Here is a 25,303-nt window from a genome sequence, read left to right as displayed (position 1 = left end):
GTAGGGGCGAGCTCCTGGAAACGTGCGCCTGCCCTCTGCTGCCGAGTGTTCTCCAGACGTCACGGTAGCTGAGCGCGAGCGAGTTTCTTGTCGCGCTCCCTCGCGCGCAGCTACCTCGCGCGAATTCCTCCCCCCAGCTCCGCGTCTCCTGATCACCTCCAACCGCAGTTTGCCAGAACCGTCGAAAATGCCTTTGACCGTGTGAGGCGGGTGGTCGTGAGAACTCTTGAGGGGAAGGAAGGCGGGGTTGGCGCTGCCCCTGCCCGCTCCGCTTATAACAACCTCTCTGTAGGTAGAAATGGAGCAGGTGAAGTTTCTCAACCCTGGGTTAAGTTTCTCTCACGCGTTTACGTGGCGGGCCGCGTTCAGATGATTATAAACCATTTTGTGAATAATAAGCAGCCCTTTAGTTCATTAATTAAGTTAAATGTAAATGCAAGGTAACTTATAATTAACAAAAGGTGTTAGCTCATTTGTAAAAAGCCTAAGACCACATGTTGGCCTTTTTATTTAACAAAACCCGCTTGACGGTAGTACATAAAACAATTTACACAAAGAAACTCCCAATAATAATAATAATAATAATTTATTATTTATACCCCACCCATCTGGCTGAGTTTCCCCAGCCACTCTGGGCGGCTCCCAATCAAGTGTTAAAAACAATACAGCATTAAATATTAAAAACTTCCCTAAATAAAAAAAATCATTTATCAATAAAATATGATTAAAAACATTTCAAAAGCTAATTAAAATCAACAATACGCTAAAAATTATAAGGTATCAATCAAATCAAAAGTTAAGAATGGAGTGGAAGTATTTTGAAGATTATATGACAAAATATTATTCTAAAAATGACATGCTAATAGGCTTAGAATAAAAAATGTAAACAATAACAAAACCAATAAAGAAAGAAGGAAAAATCAGAATTTAACAGAAATAATTTATTATAGAATGCAAGGGAAAAAAGATAGAAAGAAATATAAAGAAGTCGAATTGCTGTGGAGGGAAGTAGAGGGTGGGTGGTGGGTTTTATAATTAAGTGTATAATTATGCTGTTGTAATTTAGATACTGTATTTTATGTGAGGGAATCATTGGGAATTTTGGTTACTATGTATATATGTTAAGTTTCAATAAAGATATGGGGGGGACTACCCTCAGACTATTAAAGAGGAACCCCCCCCAAAAACCCCCAGTACGCTAAAAACAGACTAAAACACATGTAAGTTCTACATGTCTGAATAGACCTGCCTAAACAAAAATATTTTAAGCGGGTATCAAAAAGTATAATAAAGGTGCCTGCCTGATAGGGAGTTCCAAAGTGTTGGTGCTTTTCTTTTGAGAATTTCTTTCAGAATAAGAAGCATGCACCAGAGTCAAACAGAAGTTAAAATAAATTTGTGCCATCACCTCACTAGCCCATGAACAAAATTTGCCTATAACACTTCCTTCTCACTTTATGCTGCATAAACCGACTCCACTAACATAAGAGATTGGGCTGGGGGTGGCAAGCAGATACACCTGGCCTTTGTCACCTGAAATTTATATTTTGATATCACAGGGTGGTTTACAATATAAAAACACAAAAACACAGCAAGAAAGTGAAGAGGGGATTGTGAATCAACTAAAAGGAAAGTGGGAACCAGTAGATTCCCCCTGAAGAAAGGGCTGTTTGGCTGCACATTTGATTACACTTGGAAATAAGGTCCCCTGTACAGTGGTACCTCGGGTTAAGTACTTAATTCGTTCTGGAGGTCCATTCTTAACCTGAAACTGTTCTTAACCTGAAGCACCACTTTACCAAATGGGGCCTCCCACTGCTGCCATGCTGCCGGAGCACGATTTCTGTTCTCATCCTGAAGCAACGTTCTTAACCTGAGGTACTATTTCTGGGTTAGCTGAGTCTGTAACCTGAAGCATATGTAACCTGAAGCGTATGTAACCCGAGGTACCACTGTAATAACTTCTGCCTCTTCCTGAGTGCTGTCCCTTTGAGGTGTACCTCCTCTCAGGGAATTGCATCTGGCATCAGTCCAGATTTCTTTTAAAACTAAGCTACATTCTTATTTCCAGAAGTAACATCTCCATGTGAAATGTTCACCTATTAATACTTGGAGATAACACTCAAAACATAACTCTTGGTGTAAAGGTAAAGGGACCCCTGACCATTAGGTCCAGTCGTGACCGACTCTGGGATTGCGGCGCTCATCTCGCTTTATTGGCTGAGGGAGCCAGCGTACAGCTTCCGGGTCATGTGGCCAGCATAACTAAGCCGCTTCTGGGTGAACCAGAGCAGCGCACGGAAACGCCGTTTACCTTCCCGCTGGAGCGGTTCCTATTTATCTACTTGCACTTTGATGTACTTTCGAACTGCTAGGTTGGCAGGAGCAGGGACCAAGAAATGGGAGCTCACTCCGTCTCAGGGATTCGAACCGCCGACCTTCTGATCGGCAAGTCCTAGTAAGTAACCTCTATTTCTTTCTTGAAATAAAGCAATAGAAAAAGTAACCTGAACTGAAATATTTGAACCTTGGACTTTTTCTGGAAATAATACAATAAAACAATGAGATTGATCTGATGCAATCTCTAATTTCATATTGGAGTATACCTTGGGGGTGGTTAGAAAGTAAATTATTGTGCACAGCAGAAGCACTGGCAGAATTCTAGTACACCACCTAACGTGTATTGAGTGCTGGAATCCTTACAAAGAACTTTGGTCTAGGTGACTTTAATGTAGGAAGGCATTTTTATGTTCTTAAGCAAGACTGCAGTGCAAGTTCTTAGATAATTAAGACATAACTTAAGAGATGCCAAGTATGCACTCTTGCTTTGCATATTTAACAGGTAGTGGTGTTCTTTGAGAATCATAGGTTGAATAGAAAGGGTAAACAATGCAGAGCTAAAATATTTGGAAACTTGTTAGACTAAAAATTATATAAAAATGAAACAGATAGGTAGCAAAATAAGTACCCAAATAGTAAGTGTCTTATCTTACAACCAGTTAATAATTCAGCAATCCAAAGTGACTTTTATATTGCTATTTTTAGTGTTGCTATTTTTGGATACTAACCTGTTGAATATTTATGTTACTCTGTGATGTCTTAGGGTATTTAGTAAAAGCAGATCAGGTGTCAGTTGCATGTTTTATATTACATTTTAAAGCAATTTCTACTATCAGGCTGGAAAGTTTCCTCCTCTGGGGGAAAACACAATTAAGGAAAACATTTGGTTTTTAAGATCCTTCAGATATGTAACTCAAAAGTTTATATGTGCAAATAAATAAATAGGAATGTGGAATTGTAAAAAAAACAAAAACCCCTGGGCCATGATGTCACACTTTAGGATGTGTGGACATAATTTTACTGTTAATGTGGAATTCCTTTTAAGATGCAGTATGGTGTTGTACAAGGCCATAATCAGTAACAATATTCAAATGGATGAACCATGAGCTCAGCTGAATATTTGTTTGATGCTACTGTTGCCGGTCCCATTGTCCAATAAACAAGTCCCTCTTCAGCTTTATAATCAGTTTCTCTCTTTGAAAGTAGGAACAGCTTTGAAGGCAGCAGAACGTATGGTTCTGAGCATACCCGTTGCCCCACTGAAGCATATTATTGCACACCATCCCAATTTCAGAGCAGTACAAATTACTGTACTGGAGTTCTAGGCATTCAATGGGGGTTTCTGTTTCCTTTTGGAAATGAGGCACAGTGGAGACTTGTATTTATAATATGTGGCTTATTTACACATATATACAACCTGTACCTGCGATGGAGGGGTTCACAACATCATCACCCCAAAAGGGTCTTGCTTCTTCCTTAGTCATAGCCTTGGATTCAAACAGAAATCAAACATTGTGTTCTGACCCTCCCCTCAGCTTTCCAGCTTGCTGCTTTCCTTCTAAGTGAAGTTATTGCTTCCTAACCTCTCTGTTCTAAACTCTGGCTTTATTTGTTGAGGGAGAGGGGCCCACGTATTTGCTGTCTCACACTGAGCCCTCAATCCTTTGTTCTCCTAATGGCCCAGGCAATTACCTTATCAGGAAGCTAGCCTGGCTTATTTTTTAAACACCTGCTGGACCTTGGGTTTCAGTAGGCTTGATTAGATTTCAACACATATTGGATCTGGGGATTAAAAGGGTCCAGCACCCACAAATTTGTAATAATATTATTTGCGCAGCTCCATTTTCAGTTACCCTTTTATTGGTAAGAATTCTCAGAAGATAACCATGTTAGTTTGCTATGGCAAAAACAACAATGAAGAGCCATGTGGTACAGTAAGTCAAGTCCCAAGCAAGGTGGAGAGTTTAAAGGTTTTTCCACACCATGTATGCTTGGGATTACCCAGTGTGAAAAACTCCTTTAAGTCGTTGCTTTCATTGCTGAGCAAGGCTTGCTCACAACACTGGCTTTGGGATACTCTCACCAGATTTTGCGGTACAATCATAGTTCCCTTGAGATCTTGTGTGAGCATCCCTAGCCTTCTAGAGCCAACATTGTGAGTGGGCTTTGCCTCTCAAGCAAGGCTGAGAGCTTAAAACCCCTTTTTGTACTGGGTAACCCAAGTTGACCTGGGACTCATCTACACTTGTGGTTTTTAATACTAAAAATGAGTTTTAAAATGGTTATAATCCTATAGCCATATGGCATTCTTTTAAAACGTCAATACAGTGGTACCTCAGTTTACGAACTTAATCTGTTCCTGAAGTCCATTCTTAAACCAAATCCGTTCTTAATCTGAGGCGCGCTTTCCCTAATGAGGCCTCCCGCTGCCGGTGCCCTCCCACCGTTCGGCTTCTGCTCGTAGACCGAGGTAAAGTTCGCAAACCAGAACACTACTTCTAGTTTTGCGGGGTTTGTAAACCGAATAGTTCGTAAACAGGACTGTCCGTAAACCGAGGTACTACTGCAATGCGTTATTGAAACGTGACACCAGAGGGTGCTGCATAATCCACTCCTCATCAAATAAGAGGGTAGACCTTGTAGAAAAGGAAGCGAATGAGAAACCAAATTCCTTTTGTTATCGAACGATATAAAAAACATTGTTCTAAGAACATTTAAAGAGTGAGTATAGATCCATTCCTGGTGTGAAAAGAGCATTTAAGCACTCAGCCGTGCATGGGGATGCAGCACTTTAAGAGCCAGGGATGTTCTTGTGAAGACTTGTGGGATAATCCAAGTTCTTGTCAGCTCTCAAGAGCTAGTGCTGTGAGTGGGTCTTCCCCATCAAGCAAGGCTGAGAGCTTAAAAGCTTTTTTTATGCTGGGTAACCCAGACCCATCACAAAAGAGCTTCTAAGTTCTTGGCCTTGCCTGCAGAGAAAACCCTGTTTAGTGCACAGGCTTTGGGAGTGCTGGGGATGCTCTCTCTCACTCTTCCTCACCTGCTAGCCATGGGGCCACTCAGAGGATTTGGAATATATGCAACTTACACATATATGCATAACTTTTGGAATCAAACCCCCTTGTAAGATGAGGGATTATTGTACTTTAAAGACTGGAAAATTTATCATAGCACAAGCTTTCATAGGCTAGAGTCCACTTCTTTAGATGCATGAAGCATCATCCTAAATTGGATGGATATGTATATAGAAGGATATTGGTTTAAATAGGTGTAAATAAAAATATGTACTACAGAAGTTAGCATAATATGAAATGCAAAAAATGCAAACTGTGACAATTATTGTGAAGCTGAAATATATGTAAAATAATTACAAAAACTTTTCACAAATGTTGTGTTGATAACAATTTTTTTGGCACAGGTAAGCTAATAAATACATATAGTGAGAGAAATGATATTACAGTATAATGATTCCAGACACAGGGGATAGAATTTAACTTCATGATAAATTTTAATTCAGTAGCTACATACTGGAGAGTTACTTTGAATTTCCTGTGTTCACAATTGGCTACTTTAAGGTCAGTTGCTGATTTTCTTTGGAGCCTGTCAGCTTTGGACCATATTTCATGAATGCTTATGCCATTATAGATTTGCTGGAGTTAAAGGTACAACAAAACTTACTGTACAAACTTTTTCAGTTTATCATTAAATAAACAAGGCAACGTTCAATGCTCACATTTTTTATAATTCTCTTAATTATGACAAAATAAGAATAGTATCTGCACAGAAACTTAGTTGATAGACTACAGGACAAAGTGTTTGATAATGTTGCCCTCCAGAGGAGGAATGAGATACCACAGGAAGAAAAGTGGGAAGAGGAAACAATTTCCAGGCATTCTCTAATGGCAATCATGGTATTTCACAAATAATGAAGTAAGTAGTGGAGAGAGTCCATTCTTTCTAATGGGCCTACACTCAGTCCAATTGTTAATAATTTATTTGGCACTTTTGCAGTCCTGTCCTGTTATTGTTTACTCAGAAATTGTCTGCATTGGGGCTCAGGATTTTCACAAACTTGGCGGAGTTTCAGGCCTGATGAAAATAGCAGCTCATGCCCTGTAGGTCCTACTCCATGAAATCAGTTACCAAGACTAAAAGTTGCTGCCTCCCCACAACCGTCTATGTCTCCTCCTCTCCAGGGCTTCTTGCAGGCAATCAGAGATCATGTGCAGCCTGTCTTTGCTCTTCCTGTTTCATACGTTTCCTGGTTCTGGGAGTCAGGGGGAAGAGGAGCTTGTCACAGCAGGAGAGGGGAGACACCTGTGACTCTTCACTAGCTTGATTCATCTCTGCCTCTCGACCTCCCCCCTCCCACTCACCTACTTCAGCTTCTGCCCCTGATTCTTGACTTCTCTCTGCCATAGGCTTTCCCCACTCTCTAAGTCTAGTTACCCCTTTGGCTTCCAACATTTCCTCTTCTGAGTCTTCTCCCTCTTCTCCACTCATCATTGTCCCACCACCACTCCCCAGGCTCTGAGCCTTCTTCCCTTGGTGGTTCCCCAGCTGGGGATTCATCTGTGTCCAACCAGTCAATGACAAGTGGATAGACATCTTTCTATGTCTGCCTATATACATAAAAATGTAAAGCTGTCATCACTCTGCAGTTTGCAGTCTTCCACAGTATGTTCACATAATGTGTTACACTCCTAATACCATGTGTTGTCTTTAACACACAGTTCCAGAATCAATGAAGTGGTTTAGAACAGGAATATTATTAACAAGCAAACACCCATGTAGGAACAATATTCACCAACTGATCTTAACCTTCTCTAATAGAAGAAGCTAAGTGACAGGCTTGATCCAAGTGACAGACTTCCTCCCAAAAGTGGAAATGTGTTGACTCATTGGCCCCTTTCAACATGGGCATTACATGAAGGGGGATCACACATACTATGGGGTTGTGACACCACACCTCTGGTCCCCCTTCTGCAGTACTGCATAAGAACATAAAAGCCTGCTGGATCAGGCCAGTGATCCATCTAGTCCTGCATCCTGTTCTCACAGTGGCCAACCAGATGCCTATGGGAAGCCTGCAAGTAGGACCTGAGTGCAACAACACTCTTGCCTTCTGTGGTTTCCAGCAACTGGTATACAGAGGCATATTGACTCCTTTGACAGTGAGGGCTAAACATTGCCATGGTAGCTAGTAGCCATTGATAGTCTTATCCTCCATTAATTTGTCCAATCCTTTTTAAAAGTCATCCAAGTTGGTGGCCATCACTACCTCCAGTGGAAGCAAATTCCATAGTTTATATATGCACTGTGTGAAGTTATTTTGTTTGTCCTGAATTTTCCTACATGTAACTTCATGGGATGTCCCTAAGTTCCAGTGTTATGATGGAGAGAGAAAAATGTTTCTCCATCCACTTTCTCCATTCATGCATAATTTTATACATGTCTATCATGTCACTTCTTACTCACCTTTTCTTTATACTAAAATGCCCCAGATTTTGTAACCTTGCTGCAAAGAGTTGTTCCATCCCTTTGATCATTTTGGTTACCTTTTGTTGAACCTTCCCAACTCTACAATATCCTTTTTGAAATGAGGTGACTAGGACTGCATGCAGCCATGCCATAGATTTGTATAGTAGCTTTATTATATTAGTAGTTTTATTTTCAATTCCTTATTTTCAATTTCATCCTTGGCATGCAGTTTGACTTTTTAACAGCTGCTGCACATTGGGTCAACATTGTTATTGAACCATTCACCATGACCCCAAAGTATTGTTCCTGGACAGCCACTGCCAGTTCAGACTGCATGAGCATAGATGTGAAAACCAGTATTTTTACCCCAACATGTATCACTTTACACTTTACACTGAATTGCATGTGCCATTTTACTGCCAATTTACTCAGTTTGGGGTGGTCTTTTTTTAGTTCTTCACAGTTCGTTTTCACATTAATGACCCAGAAAAATATAGTATCAACATTACTGGCCTCATCACAGGTGTCTACATGTGAAGCATGGAATAAGGGAAAGGTTATGTATGAAGACCTCTTCATGTGTAGGCTTTCTCTGAGTTCTGGATTCCTGATTGTACAGGCCCAACAGCAATGCCTAATGTGGATGCTAGGGATGTGTCCAGGTACATTACCTTTCTAATGTGATTCTCCTTCTTGTGACAACATAAGTGTGAAGGGACTATTGCATGTTCTCAAAACTAGTTGCCAATCTTTTCCTTTCTTTCACATGGTCTGAGTGCATTGCGAACTGGTATAGATTATGACATTATTTGCATCACTATAGCATATTGCAAGTTTATTTGATAAGCAAAAGAACTTAAGATATACCCACATCAAATTTCCTGTAATATAAGTGTTTTAAAAAGAAAATTACAATTCTGAACCGTCAGTGGAGATGATGGTTAAAACACTGACAAGTCATGTTGCTAATGTTTGGTGAAATACTCAACAAAAGAAGAAATATGTACTACTGTTTTAACCATGTTTATTTTTATTATATTAGAATGGAACAATTCTACAGTTTCTAGATTTCTAATCCCCATCTGAACATGTTGTTCTCTTCTTTTGCTCAGTGTCTTCAGTTTGTTTGCTTCCTTTTTGTATCAGATGTACAGAGATCCGTTTTTAATGCTAGTTGTAAAAAACTACCTTGGCTTACTGACATTCTTTAGGATCCCTGTAAAGAAACAGGAGGAACATGAGGAAAATGCAGCCTAGGAAAGCAGATAATAGAGTGTGTGAGAAAAAGAGAGAAAGGAAGGAAGCAGAACACAGAGAGCTGTCATATCTCTTTGTCAGATTCAGAGTGCTGTCATGTGACGTAATATGAAAATAGTAATGTGAAATATAATAATGTGAATTACATGAAGCATCACATGAAAATTAGATCTTATTACTGAAAAGTTGTGAACACAGCTGAAAAATACACAGCTTATAAGTGTGCATGCAGGGTGGTGGCAGCAGAATATCCTTTTTGGGGAATAGTATAGTGGAAAATGGAAAATAAATGAGGAAAAGGTGTGGCAGTAAGACGAAACAAAAAAATGGCAAGATTACCTAGAATAGAAGGGGGAAAGAAAGGTTAATCAAAAGTGGGGCAGTTATACTAGAAACAGCTAAAGAGTGCAGAAAAAGCAACAGTGTGAAAAGAGAGAGAGAAAATGAGGGAAGAGTCAGTTTTTGACAGTTTATAGATGTGTTATGAAAAAATGCACAAAACACACATCAACATTTTGTTTTCCTTTCTCTCAGTACCAGAAACTTTGTTCAAGTAACCAGAAAGTGACTGTGAATTCAGGGTAATGACTCAAGAACTCAAGTTTGACTTATTTTTTGCCTTTGATGCTGGTCCTATTTTTCAGACAATGAACTGGCTAAATTGCAATTCTGGTGCTGGTGACTGGCACATATTTTTGGTACAATATTTTATATAATATAGCTTACTCTGCAAGCAAAGGTAACATTTCAGTCTGCCACTGCAAATCCCTCCTCTTCCAATCTGAGATTGAATAACGTTTTCTGCACCCCTCTATACTCTTGCACATGTGGTTAGATTTATTCTTTGTTGGAATGCTCATAGTGGGACTATATATTCTCCATTTTGAGCAAGAGAGAAAATGATACATAATTTCCTGGCTTTTCTAGTAATCATGGTATCTGGAACCATACATATAGTTTACACTAGGGGAAATGCCTGTACTATCTTTTTATTTCCACAGGAGGCACATATAATTATGGTTACATAATGTAGAACTTAAATTCCATTTAAGTTAATTGCATAGTTTGTATGCATACAGGCTTACAATAAAAATAAAAATAAATCATAAATGAATTGATTTCTAAAAGGCTGTAATGCCCTCATTCTTCAATTTAACACTGAGCATGTTGCACAAAAATGTTATTGTTGCATGATGAAATTTAAACTACTCTTGTTATGCTAAGAAAATGGGCATATGACACTGCACACTTTCATCAGTTTATTGTTCCACATTCTGACCTTTACATTGGCATGTAATGAAATACTGTTAGTGCCTTCCAAACATTTTGGAGAGGTTCTGCACAGTCACTGAATTGTGTGTTTGTGAGGGTAGATTACAGCAGCAAAGCATGCTCCCCCCTTTGTACAGTAAGCATTCTCCAGGTGTCTGAAAGGGGGCTTTGAAGTACAGGACTATGGGCTTAGATTGCTTTTGCTATGCTCAGGGACAGAAGGAACAAAAAGAAATTCACAAGATGCTGTAAGATTCAACAATTCTTCATTGGCTCTTTGAATTGAGTTTATATTGGCCATTATGACTTACAGTGAACAGCTTGACATTCAGACTTTCATTTCTATCCATTGGTTGTGTTACCTTTCTAACTGAAGCTTTTCTCAAACCCTCTTTGAATTTTTTGTGGTTTGTTTCCAGTTATAAGTGAGTGCTCATAAGATGCAATACATTGAATAATGGCAAAGAAACCAAAAAATACACCACCCATATGGCATCAAATTTTCCCCAAAAGTGAAGCTTGGATTCAGTCTCTCCATTACATACAAGTAATGGACACTGTCAAAGCTGAGAGCACTGAATTGAGCGAATGCTCATCAAATTAGCAGATGACACCAAACTGGAAGGGGTTGCTAATTGTTCCACAATTTAAGAAGGATGTTGACAAGCTGGAACATGTGCAGAGTGGGGCAATCAAGATGATCAGGGGTCTGGAAACTCAGCCTTACGAGGAGCCCTTGAAGGAGCTGGGTATGTTTAGCTTGGAAAAAAGGAGACTGAGAGGAGATATGATTGCCATCTTCAAATATCTTAAGGGCTGTCACATCGAAGAGGAAACATGCTTGTTTTCTCCTGCTCTGGAGGGTAGGACTCGAACCAAAGGCTTCAAGTTACTAGAAAGGAGATTCCAGCTAAACATTCAGAAAAAACTTTCTGACAGTAAGAGCTGTTTGACAATGGAACAAACTCCCACAAGAGGTGGTTGACTCTCCTTACTTGGAGGTTTTTAAGCAGATGTTGGATGGTCATCTGTCATGGATGCTTTAGCTGAGATTCCTGCATTGCAAGGGGTTGGACTAGATGATTCTATGATCACCTTTTGGAAGTGTGTATGTACACATAGCTTTTCATGCATAGGAGATAACATAATCCACATGCAGAAGACTATTTCTGCAGGCAAATCACCCTCTCTAGATTGACGTGACAGGCTGTAAAATACTTTGTTGATGAGAAGCAAGTAGTGTCACAGGTAAGCAGATAATTAGAGTTCTTCAGGTTGCCTGATCAAAGCTGATGTGAATTAGGTAGTAAAATATTATTAAATTAAAAAGATAATCTACTGAATAATAAATATGAGTCACAGATAAATATCGACTTCATAAACTACTCAAATGCCATATATGTATTTCTGAAAATATATATTGCAAACCTTTGGTGGGGGAAGAACGCCTGTGCCCACCTCAATCCCTGCTCTGCTGGCCCAGCTTCTGCTCATTAATTGCATGGAGTTGAAATGCAATATGCATAGTCCTCCACTAACCAAGTATTTACTGTACTGTCCAAATGTGTGCTGGCCTAGATTGCACAAACTGGACTTAGAACATTGAATTTTATGCTTTATTTCCCATTTAAAAGTTGCTTCCAAAGTCAGCACAATTCTGTTTCTTCATCATGCATAGATGCTACACACTTTCAGATATAGATGCACAGAACAGCACATAAGTAGATGCCTGAGATATCTATATGCCTATCAGGAAATTAAAAGCTAGCTTTGTATAATGTTTTAGGGCACTTGTTATGATTGCAGTGTCACAGGTATAAGAGTAAAGCACAGAATCCATAGATTTGTAAACAGATGGTAGTTTTGGCTGATGAAGTCTGATGAAATCAATAAAAGAAAAAGAAACACTGAAGTAAATGCAGTCTTTCAAACATCTGAAGCTATTTTGGAAGTTTTGACTTCAGTTGACTGAACTGGCTTAGCTGCTGAGGTGTTATGGAATATTTGTAAACATCCTCACAGCTCAGAAGTTAAACCACATGCACACCAGATCTCAGGAAAGATAGCAAAAAATTGTTCATGTGAGTGCAGATGAGAGGGTTATGTGCATGATCTTTGTGTATATGTATGAGCACTACATGAATGCTGTAAGTCTGTCTAAGTGAAGGAGAGAATGAAGGAGAAATTGCATACAGGGAAAGTATTACAAAAGTATTACAGAGAAAGTATTACAAAACTCTTCTGCAAATGGTTATAGGTCTCCACATGTCATTGACCTAATGCTGGACATACAGCAGAGAGTGTTGGACGTGTAAATATATTTTTGTGTGGCTGAATTCCAAAGGGTAATGACTGTTTAACTCACAGAGACAACATAGGTGTTGTTTTTATTAGTCGCCTTTGATTGGACTTAACCGTCCAGGGGTCTTTTGCCTTTACCTTTTACCTTTGTTTTTGTTTTTATTTATTATTAATTTTTGTTCCTCACCTTTCAGAAACCTGTTCCAAGGTGGCTTGTAATGAAATATAAAAATACAGTGAAACAAAAATATCAAAGCATAATAATAAAACAACAAAACCAAGAAGCAGAAAAGAGAACAGCATAAAAAACCAGGCACTGGAGATAAACTAGACAAAAATGCCTGGGAAAATAAAAAGATATTTGCCAAGCACCAGAATGACATTAAACTAAGCAGCAAGTGAGAGTGTTCTATAGTTGGGAGAACACAATAACAAAGGTCATTTTTCTATTCACCACCTGCCACGGCTGTGACAGCAGCTCCCAAAAACACACCTCTGAAGATGGGGAATTCCCATGTTGCATAACCCAGAAAAGATGAAATACCACTAAGCTGAATAGACAGACCATTCGCCAGTGGCACCTCCCACTTACTGGGATAATTTTTCAGTTTATGGCTCCCATATGGAAAAATATAACTATAATAGCTATGAGGGCAGAATGGGAAAAATCATTTCAAATGTCATTCATACCTGCAGTCTGCAGTCTTTTCCCCGTAATAGAAAAAAAATCTTGTCCCCTGAAATCAGTAAAGATAATAATAATGATACTTCAATTGAAAGCAATAATATTGAAATGAGTTTCTATTTCAGGGCTGTACACATCTAAGCAAATAGTTTCCCACCTCCATGCTTACTGAATAAAGCATGACTTTTTCCAGAGATGAAGCAGTGAGTGGGAGGGGAGGGCTTTTCTTTTTGCTGTCATAACCTTTAGTTCTGTTTTTGAACTCTGAAAACTGGCAAATTACTCCCAATTAGCTACATATAGCTGTGCTGCCTTTGCTAAAATATGTGGGAATGTAAATATCACAGATCTGTAGTTCTTCAGCTTTTCAGATCCATGGCCCATTTTGATAAATCCATGTGGACATTTTATGACGCAGTTAATAGCTTCAACCGCACAGCCATCTAGTCCCAAATGCCAATAGCAATCTTTCTATTTTACAGAAGGGGAAATGAGCCCATTAATTGAAGAAAGGAGCCACAATGACCAGAAAGTACATTCACTTTTAAAATGGCTTTTCCCCATTAGCTACATTAGCTACATTTGGAAGTGGTACATTAGACACTAAAAGGTGATTTTAGCATCACTTTTGAAAATGACTATTCAATCTGTGAAAAGGTTGGGAGTTAGACTTGGGTCTTACAACTCCTATATAGCATTGATTGGACCACATCAGTTCTCAACATATCAAGTGCCCATCAAGTGCCTTTTGTTAATGATTCTCCCCCACTCCACCCACTGCCAAACAGTGATTAAAGATAATATTTTAAAGAACACAAAGATTATTAAGTCTGTATGACCTAGTGCATTATTGTAGGTTTCTGTTCTATGGAAATAACTGACTTGTAATGTCAAAAGCTCTCTGCTCAAAAATTATCAGTGACCCTGGTAATATTTTTGTGCAGAAGCTCACCATAATTTGAGACTTGCTACACTTGGTTTTGATTATCTGTGTTTTGGTATCTTGCTCTAAACAAGGCTATGTCCATCTTGGGTCTAAAACTGAGATCCTACATTCTGAAAAAGGAGCTTCCTATGAAGCTGAACTTTTTGTATGTTATAATGAATTCCTAAATAAATCCTCAAGTTGATTAGATTAGTTTGACAGCAATGACAAACTGAGCTTTTAGTGTCATTGGTCCAGTCCTGTGGAACACCCTGTCAATAGAAGTTCAGCGGGTGTATTCTGTGCTAACTTTAAAATGCCTGCTGAAAACTTTTCTATTCAACCAGGCCTATGCAGGCAATTAAAAGTACAGTACGGTACATCCCCCACAGCAGTCTCTTGTTTTTATTTTTTACTTTTTGCTTGCTTTTAACCTTTTAATGATTTTATTGTCTGTTTTTATGTTTTTATATTGTTGCATAAATATTTTTATAAAGAAGGAAATAATAAAGAGCTCGAAAGGCTGTGTTACTGAGCAGACAAACATGATGTAACACAAAATAAAATTGGAATAGATGCTGGAAGATTGTGTTATGGGTTAGTGGGGGAACAGGGATTTCTCCAGATCCCTGGATGCCAGATTTCCACCTCTAGTTTCTTGGGTGCTGGGGTTTAATCAGAGCTGACAGGCTGAGCTTGACATTAAACCATCTACAATACAAAAGACCCTACAGGAAACTGAGGGGGAGGTTGCCAGGTCAACGTGGGTGTGATATGAGTCAGAAAAAAACTTGTCCTTTTATACAGGTTTCTTTGGTAAAGTGTTCTAAGAACAAGAATGGGGAAGTAAGGAGAACTCCAAGTGGTGCTGGCTGGAGGACACCAGGGGCTATGACTGGCTGCTGCTTTGGACCTAAGCTCACTGAATCTATCAGAGGAGCCATGAGGTACACTCTTGGGGCATAATGTTCTGTACCCCCTCCAGTGAAGGCTGTAGCTGTAAATATATGTAAAATAAGGACACTAGTCTCCACCGCACCTCAATTTTCCAGCAACCCTGGGTGAGCACCTGGAACCCCCTGGAATTTTGCTATCGCTTGGCAGAGATTGTGGGTGGCGTGTAACAATAGATAATGATTATGATGGATCACATACTTAGATTTACTCCTTGAGATAGTCCTCTTCATTAATTCTTGACTATACGTCAGTTTTTCTGAGCTTGCAGCACTGGGATTTTTCATGCGGCTGTCAGAAGAAACTGTGGCCTGGCTATGGCTCTTAGGAAATTCTTCAATAGGACCTACTATATCAGAAATGGTGACTCGTTTTGAAGGCATTTTCTTGATTATTTCTGGTTTTATTATTGGCTCTTCGCTGGTTTGTGGTTTTGTGGGAGTTTCTGCTTGATTGTATCCCTTTGGGAGCAACAAAGACAAGAGGGAGTACAGCATATGTTAAAAGCTCATACAGAATCAGTCCCACTCACATTCTTTGAGCTTGCCGTGGAGAAGTGTGTTCAAAGTGACGACAGTGATTAACTGACACACACTCAAAACAGTCTGAAACAATTAAGTGAAAAAGAAGCCCAGCATATATCACCCTTCATCCAAAGATCACAGGGCGGTTTACAGCATAAAAATACAAAATGAAAACACAAAATACATATCTAGGACTACATTGTGCAGGATGGGTTTCTTGGCATTGGGCAAACCAACAGGAGCTTGCTCATGCAGGTTTTTAAAAACTACACTTTACAAAAAAAAAATACGATTTTATGTATCAAGGTCCTCCCCACCTTTTTTTTCAACAATCTTAAGCTATATACCCAAATAGCACTCACTTGTAGTGCCTTGCTTGTTGTGGCTCTGTTTTCCTCCTGAGTCTTAAAATCTTTATATAGGGTATTGACTGAAGAAGTTTTATATTTAGATTTCAGTAGACTGATGAGCCGCACCCACTGTCGGAAGAGCTGGGGCTGTTTCTGTAGTGGCTCACAGAGTTCTAGGTAGTAGGCACGGCCACTCACCAGCTTCAGTTTGATGCGTCTTTTCTTAGCATTGTGAACAGTAACGTCTACAAACTTCAAGGGTAAGAACCTACAAGAAAATGATTGTGTGAATTCCTGCTAGCTGTACTTCACTGAATCACTACATAAAGTGAGAGGAAAATGGGATCCAAGAGAGTAGGGAACTGACTGAAATAAATGGAGGCATATTTCAAGAAGGCCACTGTGCACTGTCAGTTTGGGTTACATGAAGGCAACAGAAAATAAAGGCACATAGTGTATCCACTGTCTTTTTTTATCATAGAAAAACTTACTTATGTGCATATGACTGCAATAAGTCACATGGCATTCTTTTTCAATCCACCCTGATCTCCCAACCACCTGCACTGCTGGTAAAGAGAACTTTGGCCTAATTGTGCAGTCCACAAAGAAGGATCAGCTAATGTCACTAGAAAAACCTGTCCAATTATGTACCTTTTCAAGGTAGCCCTCTTTTTTGCGCAATGGGCTAACTAAGAATACGGAATTCCATACATACACCTACTAAAGCTGGCATTTGTGGGAGAAATTCCCACCATTTATTGTGTTACCTGTTACTTGTGTTACCTGTTACTCTTGTTGAAGGCTTTAGCGGAAAAGTTACTCATAAATATTCGAAATAGGTAATTTATTTAACTATAAAATGGCCAAGAAATTACCGTAAATATGCACAATAATGCCCGCATTGGTAAGGCATAGCGGATATTTCATTCTACAGTGGTGAAGCCGGAGCATTCTTTGAAATCTGGAAGATTTATTCAAAATAAAATTCTATGGCCTGGGACTACCTCGCTTTTACAGTTCTTAAACAAGCTGCTCTGGAATCCTTTTCATTTGAAGAATGGAGTAGCAATGCTTAAAAATATATAGTTCCTGCTTCTTGATCTCTTGTTGGCTTTTGATACCGTCAACCATGATTTCCTCCTGGACTGGCTCCAGGGAATGGGATTTGTGGGCACTGCATTACAATGGTTCCAACCCTGCCTTCATTCAGGACTACTCCAGTTTTATCTCCGGTGGCATTTAATATCTACAGTTGTTAGGAGATTTGGGCTAAGGTGCCATCAGTATGCTGATGACGCTCAGCTTCCTTTTGCTATAATATCTGAATCAGAAGAGGCTGTGAAGTCCCTGGGTCATTGCCTGGATGCAGTGGTGCAGTGGATGAAGAAAAACAAGCTGAACTTGAATCCTGGCAAGACAAAAGCACTATGGGAGAGTAGCCAGTTCTGAGAAATTGGTCAACTGCCTACCTTGGATGGGGTTGCACTCCCCACGAAGGAGCAGGTTCACAGTTTGGGGATGCTTCTGAATCCAGCTCTGCCACTGGAGTCTCAGGTAGCCTCAGTGGCTAGAAGTTTGTTTTATCAGCTGTGACTGGTTTGACAGCTATGGCCCTGCCACAGTAGTTCATTCATTGGTTACTTCAAGATTGGATTACAGCAATGCACTTGTATATGGGGCTTCCCTTGTGCTTGATCCAGAAGCTACAGTTAGTGCAGAATGCTGCAGCATGATTGCTAACGGGTGAGGCCTTGTAAACATTTAATATCTTTTCACAGATATCTGCACTGGTTGCTGATTTGCTACTGGGTCAAGTTCAAGAAGATTGCCTTACCCCACATGTACCCAGATGACCTCTTTGTTGAGTGGAAATAGCACTACCACAGGTGCCACATAATACCTGTTACGCAGTGTTTAGATTGTTTAGTGTGGCAGCACCTACACTTTGGAATTCCCTGCCTACTGATATCAAGCATGCACCTTGAGTGTATTCTTTTTGGCGCCTACAAAAACATTGTTGCTTAGACAAGCCTATCCAAGTGCTTAGAAGGTTGACGTGAATTTTAACCTGTTTTAGTGTTTTTTGTTTTTGTACGCGGAGGTGCTAAAAACTATGGCAAGCTGTCTCCCTAGATGGTTTGTGGGTTGCCTCTGGTTCTGGTGCAGGTCAAATAAATACAGCCCCAGCTCCCTCATTCTCTTAGATACAGGCGGATGGCTAGGGCAGCTCGGAAGGGCCTTTGCACAAACGTGTGTGTGTGCAATGATAGAGGCCTGGTTGGAAAGCTTAAAGCCTGCTGCTGCTACATGGGAGACAGATTGAAGAAAAGGAAATATGAATTGGCTCTACCCCGTAGCTTCAATAATTGCAGCTAGGAGCAGCTAAGGGCTAGATAGAGTCCTAGATCTAAAAAAAGTGTAGATTTGCACTTGTTGGGCAGATTCTGTTTTGACTTGAAATGTTTGTTTTGGGCTTCTCAGAAGTACATAAAGTCAAGAAACAGCAGTGGGGAGTGTTGGCCCAGCACACTCTGGCTGAAAAAAACAGCACTGCTTATATTTCTGTTTATTTAAAACATGTATACACCACCCTTCATTGTACCAGATTTCAAGGCAATATACAAAGCACAAAACAATTCAATAAACTCAGTCTGAAGATAAGAGCAACCAAGCAAATCTCAAAACTGACACTAAAGTGCCTGGGTAAATAATATTTTTTGCCTGGCACCTAAAAGATGGTTGTGTTAGCACAAGGAAAACATATTTGGGGAGGGTATAGCCAAACCTGGGGTAGCACAGCTGAGAAAGCCCTTGCCCTGAGTGATGTCACCCTCAATTCAGAAGGGATAGATCTTTCTCTCTGCTCTGCATAAGTGCCTTATGCCAGTCTTATAACTATGGATGGAGGACATGGCATTGTTTCTCACCCCATCCCCTTGTGTAGTACTAGAAATTCAGGCATTTAAACAATGTTGCCATTAGAGTTGGGGTGCAAACATCACATATTTTCATCCTAGCCATAAAAGAGTGCTACCAGCTGGACAAACGGTGCTGCTGAAAATTTCATTCATGATGCGCATTGTGGATTCTTGGTGAAAAAGGTTTATGTATAGATACTTTACTATTTTAATACTCTGTAGAAATTGTGAAAATTGGGAGATTCTGTTACCATTTCCCCATACCAAATTATAACAGTCAACTTGAATTTATGCAATATCAGCAGTCTTTTCATGCCTCCTCAGTACTAACTCACCTGGTGAGCACTAGTTCATCTTCAGAATTTGATTGCTTTCTACTTGCTGGGCGTGCTGAAATGGCTTCCTGGGAGGACGAAGAAGCTGCATGTGCAAGCACCATTACATTTGGCCATGACTGGCTTGAGCTGGAGGCACAAATGCCCATGGTCACATAGTTGGGGCGATTGTGAAGGTAAATTGATTCACCCCTTCTATTCACCTGCAAAGAGATAAGAGGTTATTTTAGGCATATAAAATAAATATTATTTCAAAAGCATATGAAAACACATTGTATTGCAATTATGATATTGGAAAGGGAAGGAAGGTTCAAGAAAGATGTGTATGTGAGAAAAGAGAAGAACTTAAGTCAAAAGCTTGCAAAATTAACATAGTGGAAATGTTGGAAGTAGCTTCAAGTGTGATGCTGGAAAAGCCAATGACTGCTATCCTGCAAGCAGGGTGGATAAAAATCTATTTTTTAAAAATAAAAAATGGATTTTTAAAATTTCAATCAGATTTTTTAAAAATTTCAATTGGATTTATAAAAATAAAATGCTTTTGGAGGAAAAAAATATTTCTAAAGATAGTTTTCTATTTAAGTTAAATTATAGTCCAAATGATTTGTTTTTAATTATGTAGCATGAGGCTTTATATGGAATGTTGGTAAATGAATTCCATTAATCCATTCAAAATGTCATGCTCTTCCAGAGGTTTCTGTAAGATTATTTGGGGCAGTTTTTCTAACAAGAATATATTATCACAGATGCTTGTTTTTGCAGTTATCAGAAGTGTGAATTTGTGTGCAGAGATAACATGCCTTTTCTTCACAGGAAAAATGTTATAAAATAAACATACAGAGTTGAGGAAAAAAACTTAATCCCATTGTTCCTTTGCAAATTTATATACACAGAATCAACCCCTTACTACTTAAATGCTAAGTTCCGTGTGAAGCAGTAAAAATGAAAGTGCAATCTTATGAGCAGAATACTCCACAAGTCTTGGGATCTTTGTTTTAATAATTGTACAAGTCAGTTGCATGTCTGTGCAACTCAGACTTGAGGCAAGTGCTGAACGTACTTCAGGGCTGGCAACCTCTTCCCAATCCTACTGGGTTCCAACAGCTGCACTGATACTTAACTGTACAGAATAGGCACCTGAATTTAAAGTAAGGTGTCATCAGTATACTGATGACACCAGTTCTAGATGTGCAGGTCCTGAACTGGTGTCAAATGGACTCGACACTGGTAAAGAAAAATCCAGTCTGGGATCGGGTGTATTGCCTGCTTGGTATTTGGTTCTTATTTTTTATTTATATAATACCATCTGCTTAGAGCAGATTCATAGAGCAGACTGTTCCCCCCCGTATGAACCTACCTGAACACTCAAGTTGGCCTGGGGTATACGTGTTTGAAGTATGCCAGGTTGTCAGTTGAGAGAGGCTCTTTCTGATCATGGTGCCTAAGCTGTGGAAAGTTTTTATCAAGTCCTACTGGTCCCATTATTGTTCTCCTTTGGATGGCTGGTAAATACTTTCAGGGGGCTATTTGAGATGGCTCTTAGGCTGGGTAGAGATAATTTAGTTACTATTGCTTTGGATTATTATTTTTTACTTTTTTATTCCAAGCAGTTCTACATTTTTAAAAAACCCTGTGTTGTTAGCCATCTTAGGGGGAGGCTTTCAAAGAAAAGTTGGGTAAATAAAAAATAAGAAAAATCACCTGTTGATGAAGCTCTTGTTTCCGTATGCCCACTTCTCTGTGCAGCTCTACAATTCCTGTAAAACTAGATCTGAGTTTCTAAGCCAAAACAAGCCCCAGGGGTAATCTTTTCAGGCAACCAGGGCAGTTAGCCTTGAAACTTAACTGAAATTGATCCAGACACTTTGGAATTTATCCACTGGAATTTCCCCTCCCTCTCCTCCACCCATATACTCCTCCAGTATCCCCAAATATGTTCTGGAGAGTTGAGGAACTGCCAGAGCGGATTTGAGGGGTGCACAGGGAGAGGGGAGGGAAGGAAAGTTCCCTTGCGCTCATGGAAGTCTTATCTGTATCTGTAGGTACTAAGTTTTAGGCTGTATACACATTACCACTTCACTCTGGCTTCAGTGCACACCTACCAACAGTGTTTGAATTTGTGTACACATTTCCCCTCAAATGCTCATGAGACAGCTTCATGAATAGGAATTGGGAGGGTTGCAGGCATGGTAAACTAGACTCTGTTTTCTGCAGTTGAGTCTGTGGCATTTGTAGGCGTTCATGTTCTGCTCAGTTGCCAGTCTAAACAGTAGTAGTCTAAAAAAATTAGTTACCTGAACAAAATTGCTTTCAAACACAGGAGCAGATCTCAAGGGAATATATTCTCCTCTTTCAAGAATTTTTTTAAGATCTCCCATAATAGGAATGTGAAATGCAGATTTGGTGTGTTTAGTGGGCTTCTTAAACTCCGGTTGCTTTTACGCCTACACATAAGACAAGAACAAAATGACATTGGAAATTAATAAGAGACAGCATGGAAAAAGGCTAACTCAGAATAGCATTGAGAGCTAAGAAAATTTATAAATCTTTGCCAGGCACATAATGTAGTGAAGTTATGACTATTCTAAATTACTGCATGTTCTCAGGAGCCTTTCCCATAGGCTATTACACATAGAATCATAGAATTGTAAAGTCAGAAGGGACTTGAGGGTCATCTAGTCCAGCCCCCTCAATATAGGAATCTCAACTGGTCATTCAATTTTTTCTGGCATGGCTTGAGTCCTGGAACATCTATCAAAATGTGTTGATCATTTTCTACAGTCTCATGTTAGTAAGTCAGATACGTTTATTAAGGATACTACACATTTCATTCAAATCATAGAATAAAGTACAATGATGGAATCAGATATTCTAGTCACTTTAGATGGTTTGATCACAATTTTTATTACAAAATCAGAGTTGTTTCAGTGGGTTCACCATTTGCCCCTAGTGAGGCAAATTTATTCATGTGTCAATCTGAAAAACAATGGGTTTTGGATCTCAACACTAACCCTTATTTCCATGATACCAAGTTTTTAAAATGCTATATAGATGACACATTTAATATATTTTCCAGTGAATAGCATTTGGATGCCCTGGACAATTGGCTTAATTCAGTTCATCCCACGATTAAATTTAGTTTGCAACATAACAGACAGGCCATCTCCCTTTTAGACATGACTGTATATATAAGCTTCCAAAGGGCAATTGGGAGTTAAAAATTATACTAAATCTGCAGATAAACATTTCCTTTTAATATATGAGTCCTTTCATTCAAGACACTTGAGAGACAGCCTCCCTTCCAGTCACATGATTAGAACAAAACGGAACTCATCTCAACCTGGGGGTTTTGTTCAGGACTCCAGAACATTAGCTAAACAAATTCAAAATAGAGAATGATGTATCCCTTTAATTGCAAACAGTAATTGTGCTACTTATCTGATTCCCAGTATTACTTTTGTCTGATATTTTGTCTCCCTAAAGGAGCTTCTGTATCTTATTCTCTTATTTTAGAAGAGTAATGTCTTACATGGAGGGCCAAACCAAAGGAAACATGTGGCACCAACATTTGATCCAAGTCAAGTAGCATGAGTTACTTTATAGAGTTTCTCTAGGCAATGGCTGGTATCCAGAAGTGAGGTAATGCCATGTCACAATAGGGGCAATCTATAGAAAACAGAGCCCTGAAGCAGTGTCATCATAGTGCATGGCCTAAGATAAGACAATAGAACATCAGTACACATAAGAGACATGAAAAAGGCTTTCAGAGAGAAGGCTAGACTTGAATCCCTTTCCCTGACATCCTAATTTCTGGGTCTAAGGAATATTCTCTTTGTGTGGGAACATTACAATGCGCACTCCACAGCTGTTGCCTTAAGTAGTATAGCTGAGAAAGAGTTTTCCATTTCATCCTGCAGCATCATAAATAAATGTGTAATCCCAGTTGGTATTGCATTCTAATTCTTAAGCAAGAATCTTGCTGCAAGATCAGGAGTGTTGAATTGGGTTTGTCTACTGCAAAAAGTGGACCGAACAAATTTTCCCATCATCCCTAGCAAATATGTGGTTGGGGTGGGTTCTGTTGTAATTCTTGGTATTGTTAATTTTTTATAAGTAGACTGAAGACACCACACCCTTCAGAAACATACTGTGTTATAAGATACAGTTCTAGGAAAGGGGCACAGTCAGGGTGTGGTGGGAAAGAAATAGGATTTTTAATCTATGGACCACCATCTAGGCTTCTAAACTACAATACATGCGGCTATTCTAGTGCAAACTTGTAGGTCTACTATTTTGTAATAAGGCTTCAGTGACTCATTTGTAAAGTTCATTTTGGTGACCTTGATCCAATAATTATTATTAGTCTAACCTATTTTATAGGGTTTTTGTGAGGATAAATTAGATCCCTGTATGTCACCTTGAGCTCCTTGGAATGAAGGTGGAATGCTATTTATTTTTTATTTAAATATTTCTATCCCATTTTTTGCAAAAACATTTCAAAGCAGTATGCATCAATTTAAAACAATATAACTATTCAAGAAATATAGACATCATAAACTAGATTAAGAATAAACAAAAAATGAGTGAACTGGTGACATACATGTGATTTCAAAAAAATAAGTGACATAGCAAGATAAACCTGCCCACCTGCCTGAAACAAGACAGTGCATGCCTGTTTGTTAGTGAAGCTAATTCAGCTATGCATGTGTGTTAAAATTGTGATTTCTTACTAAATTTCTGTATTCAGTATTTTTAGAGATCAACTTTCAAAATATGCTCACAAAATCAGTTGACTAGTTTAGATTTATAGTTACATAACAAAGATAGTGATTAATCAGAAAGGTTAAAAATTCATAATTTTAGTTCTGAAAACAACAGGCATTTAGGGATAAAATATCAAAAAAATTGAGGTGATAAACATATAACCAAATAAATACACTTGCCTGTATAGTTGCTTGTGTAGGGTGCTGGACTTGCTTTCACTCTTAACAAAAATCTAGTTTTCTTAATGCAGAAGATTGCTGAGGATTGGTTGGCTGATAAAATTAGAGTTGTAAAGTTGGCAAGCTGCATTGGCATTCCATGGTTTCTCCCCAGAAATGCCAAGCTCCTTTTAGTCTTTCATGACATCAACTGAGGTCATCGTTCAAAAGGTCCTCCTTGACCTGGTCAGGAGCAAATAGTGTACAAGTAACAAAGGTTTGAAAAATAAACCAACCTCCCCTGTCCCAGAAGGTTCTGAGGTAATAATACCTTATTAGCATATTTCAGTCAAGTAAAGGAGTCATTACTGTCTTTGCTTTGCAGCCTTTTCTAGGCTAGGATAAGGAGATGTTGTAAGATGCAAGCAAAACACCAGGCACATCACTATTTCCTGATGTAAAATTTTAAATATTCTGGTGCTGTATGCCACATTTGTTAATATGGCAAACCAAATTTGGTGACAGGCACCAGACTTTGTGAAAAAATAAAAACAGTAAAAAAAATTGTAAGCAGGAAGTTAGAGTGGAAAAATGAACAGAAAAGTGTGTGTGTGTGTGTGTGTGTGTGAGAGAGAGAGAGAGAGAGAGAGAGAGAGAGAGCTAGCTCAGACACTTGAACACACATTATGCTATTCAGAAAAGTCATTTGAGGTTCAAAATGCAGTTTTGAAAAATAGTCGGCACAGCAGTGATACGATCTTGTTTTCATCCTGTTCTGAATTCCAGAATTGCAGACTCCTGTAGAGTAGATGCCAGTAGAATTTTAGAATAATTAACAACTTCTAGAGATCTGATCAGGATCAGGCTAGAGTTCCCCTTGCTGAGCTCAAGAAACGATATTTGTATTGAATTGTGCAGCAATCTTTGTTATTGACCATAGTTTCCAATTGTCTTTTCTATTATGGACCATCAGCCTGCCCCTTACATTCAACCTCCTTCCAGGTCTGTCAATGTCATAGAATTTACAAGGATTTTAAAA

The 25,303-nt window shown here is 39.1% G+C and overlaps 1 protein-coding gene and 1 long non-coding RNA gene across 8 annotated transcripts; one reads left to right on the top strand and one right to left on the bottom strand.

Annotated features, from left to right (window-relative positions):
• The first annotated feature begins 41 nt into the window (after window positions 1-41).
• On the top strand, window positions 42-19,301 carry LOC310685648. 2 transcript variants are annotated; one of them, XR_014515381.1, is made up of 3 exons: window positions 42-288; window positions 2,072-2,139; window positions 17,868-19,301. It is a non-coding gene; the product is annotated as an uncharacterized lncRNA (long non-coding RNA). The 2 variants fall into 2 exon arrangements; XR_014515382.1 differs by having other exon boundaries at window positions 42-307.
• GARIN2 (golgi associated RAB2 interactor family member 2) lies at window positions 8,834-24,555 on the bottom strand. Of its 6 annotated transcripts, none has more exons than XM_083457954.1 (8): window positions 24,286-24,555; window positions 21,637-21,786; window positions 19,343-19,545; window positions 16,288-16,357; window positions 15,417-15,676; window positions 13,342-13,388; window positions 9,418-9,476; window positions 8,834-9,037 (listed from the first exon to the last, which is right to left on the bottom strand). In XM_083457954.1, exons 2-7 carry the CDS (start codon window positions 21,718-21,720, stop codon window positions 9,418-9,420), a joined length of 723 nt encoding a protein of 240 aa, XP_083314080.1. In that variant the 5' UTR covers window positions 21,721-21,786; window positions 24,286-24,555; the 3' UTR covers window positions 8,834-9,037. The 6 variants fall into 6 exon arrangements, with proteins under 6 accessions (XP_083314080.1, XP_083314076.1, XP_083314077.1 ...); XM_083457950.1 differs by having other exon boundaries at window positions 16,102-16,357; window positions 24,286-24,552; XM_083457951.1 differs by lacking the exon at window positions 24,286-24,555 and adding an exon at window positions 22,872-23,039 and having other exon boundaries at window positions 16,102-16,357.
• Window positions 24,556-25,303: the final 748 nt, after the last annotated feature.

The sequence above is a fragment of the Podarcis tiliguerta genome (genome assembly GCF_965153285.1).
Source record: "Podarcis tiliguerta genome assembly, chromosome: 1".
Classification (NCBI taxonomy): Eukaryota; Metazoa; Chordata; class Lepidosauria; order Squamata; family Lacertidae; genus Podarcis; species Podarcis tiliguerta.
The sequence above is the reverse complement of the archived record's forward strand: the minus strand, read 5'-3'. Positions and strand labels throughout refer to the sequence as shown.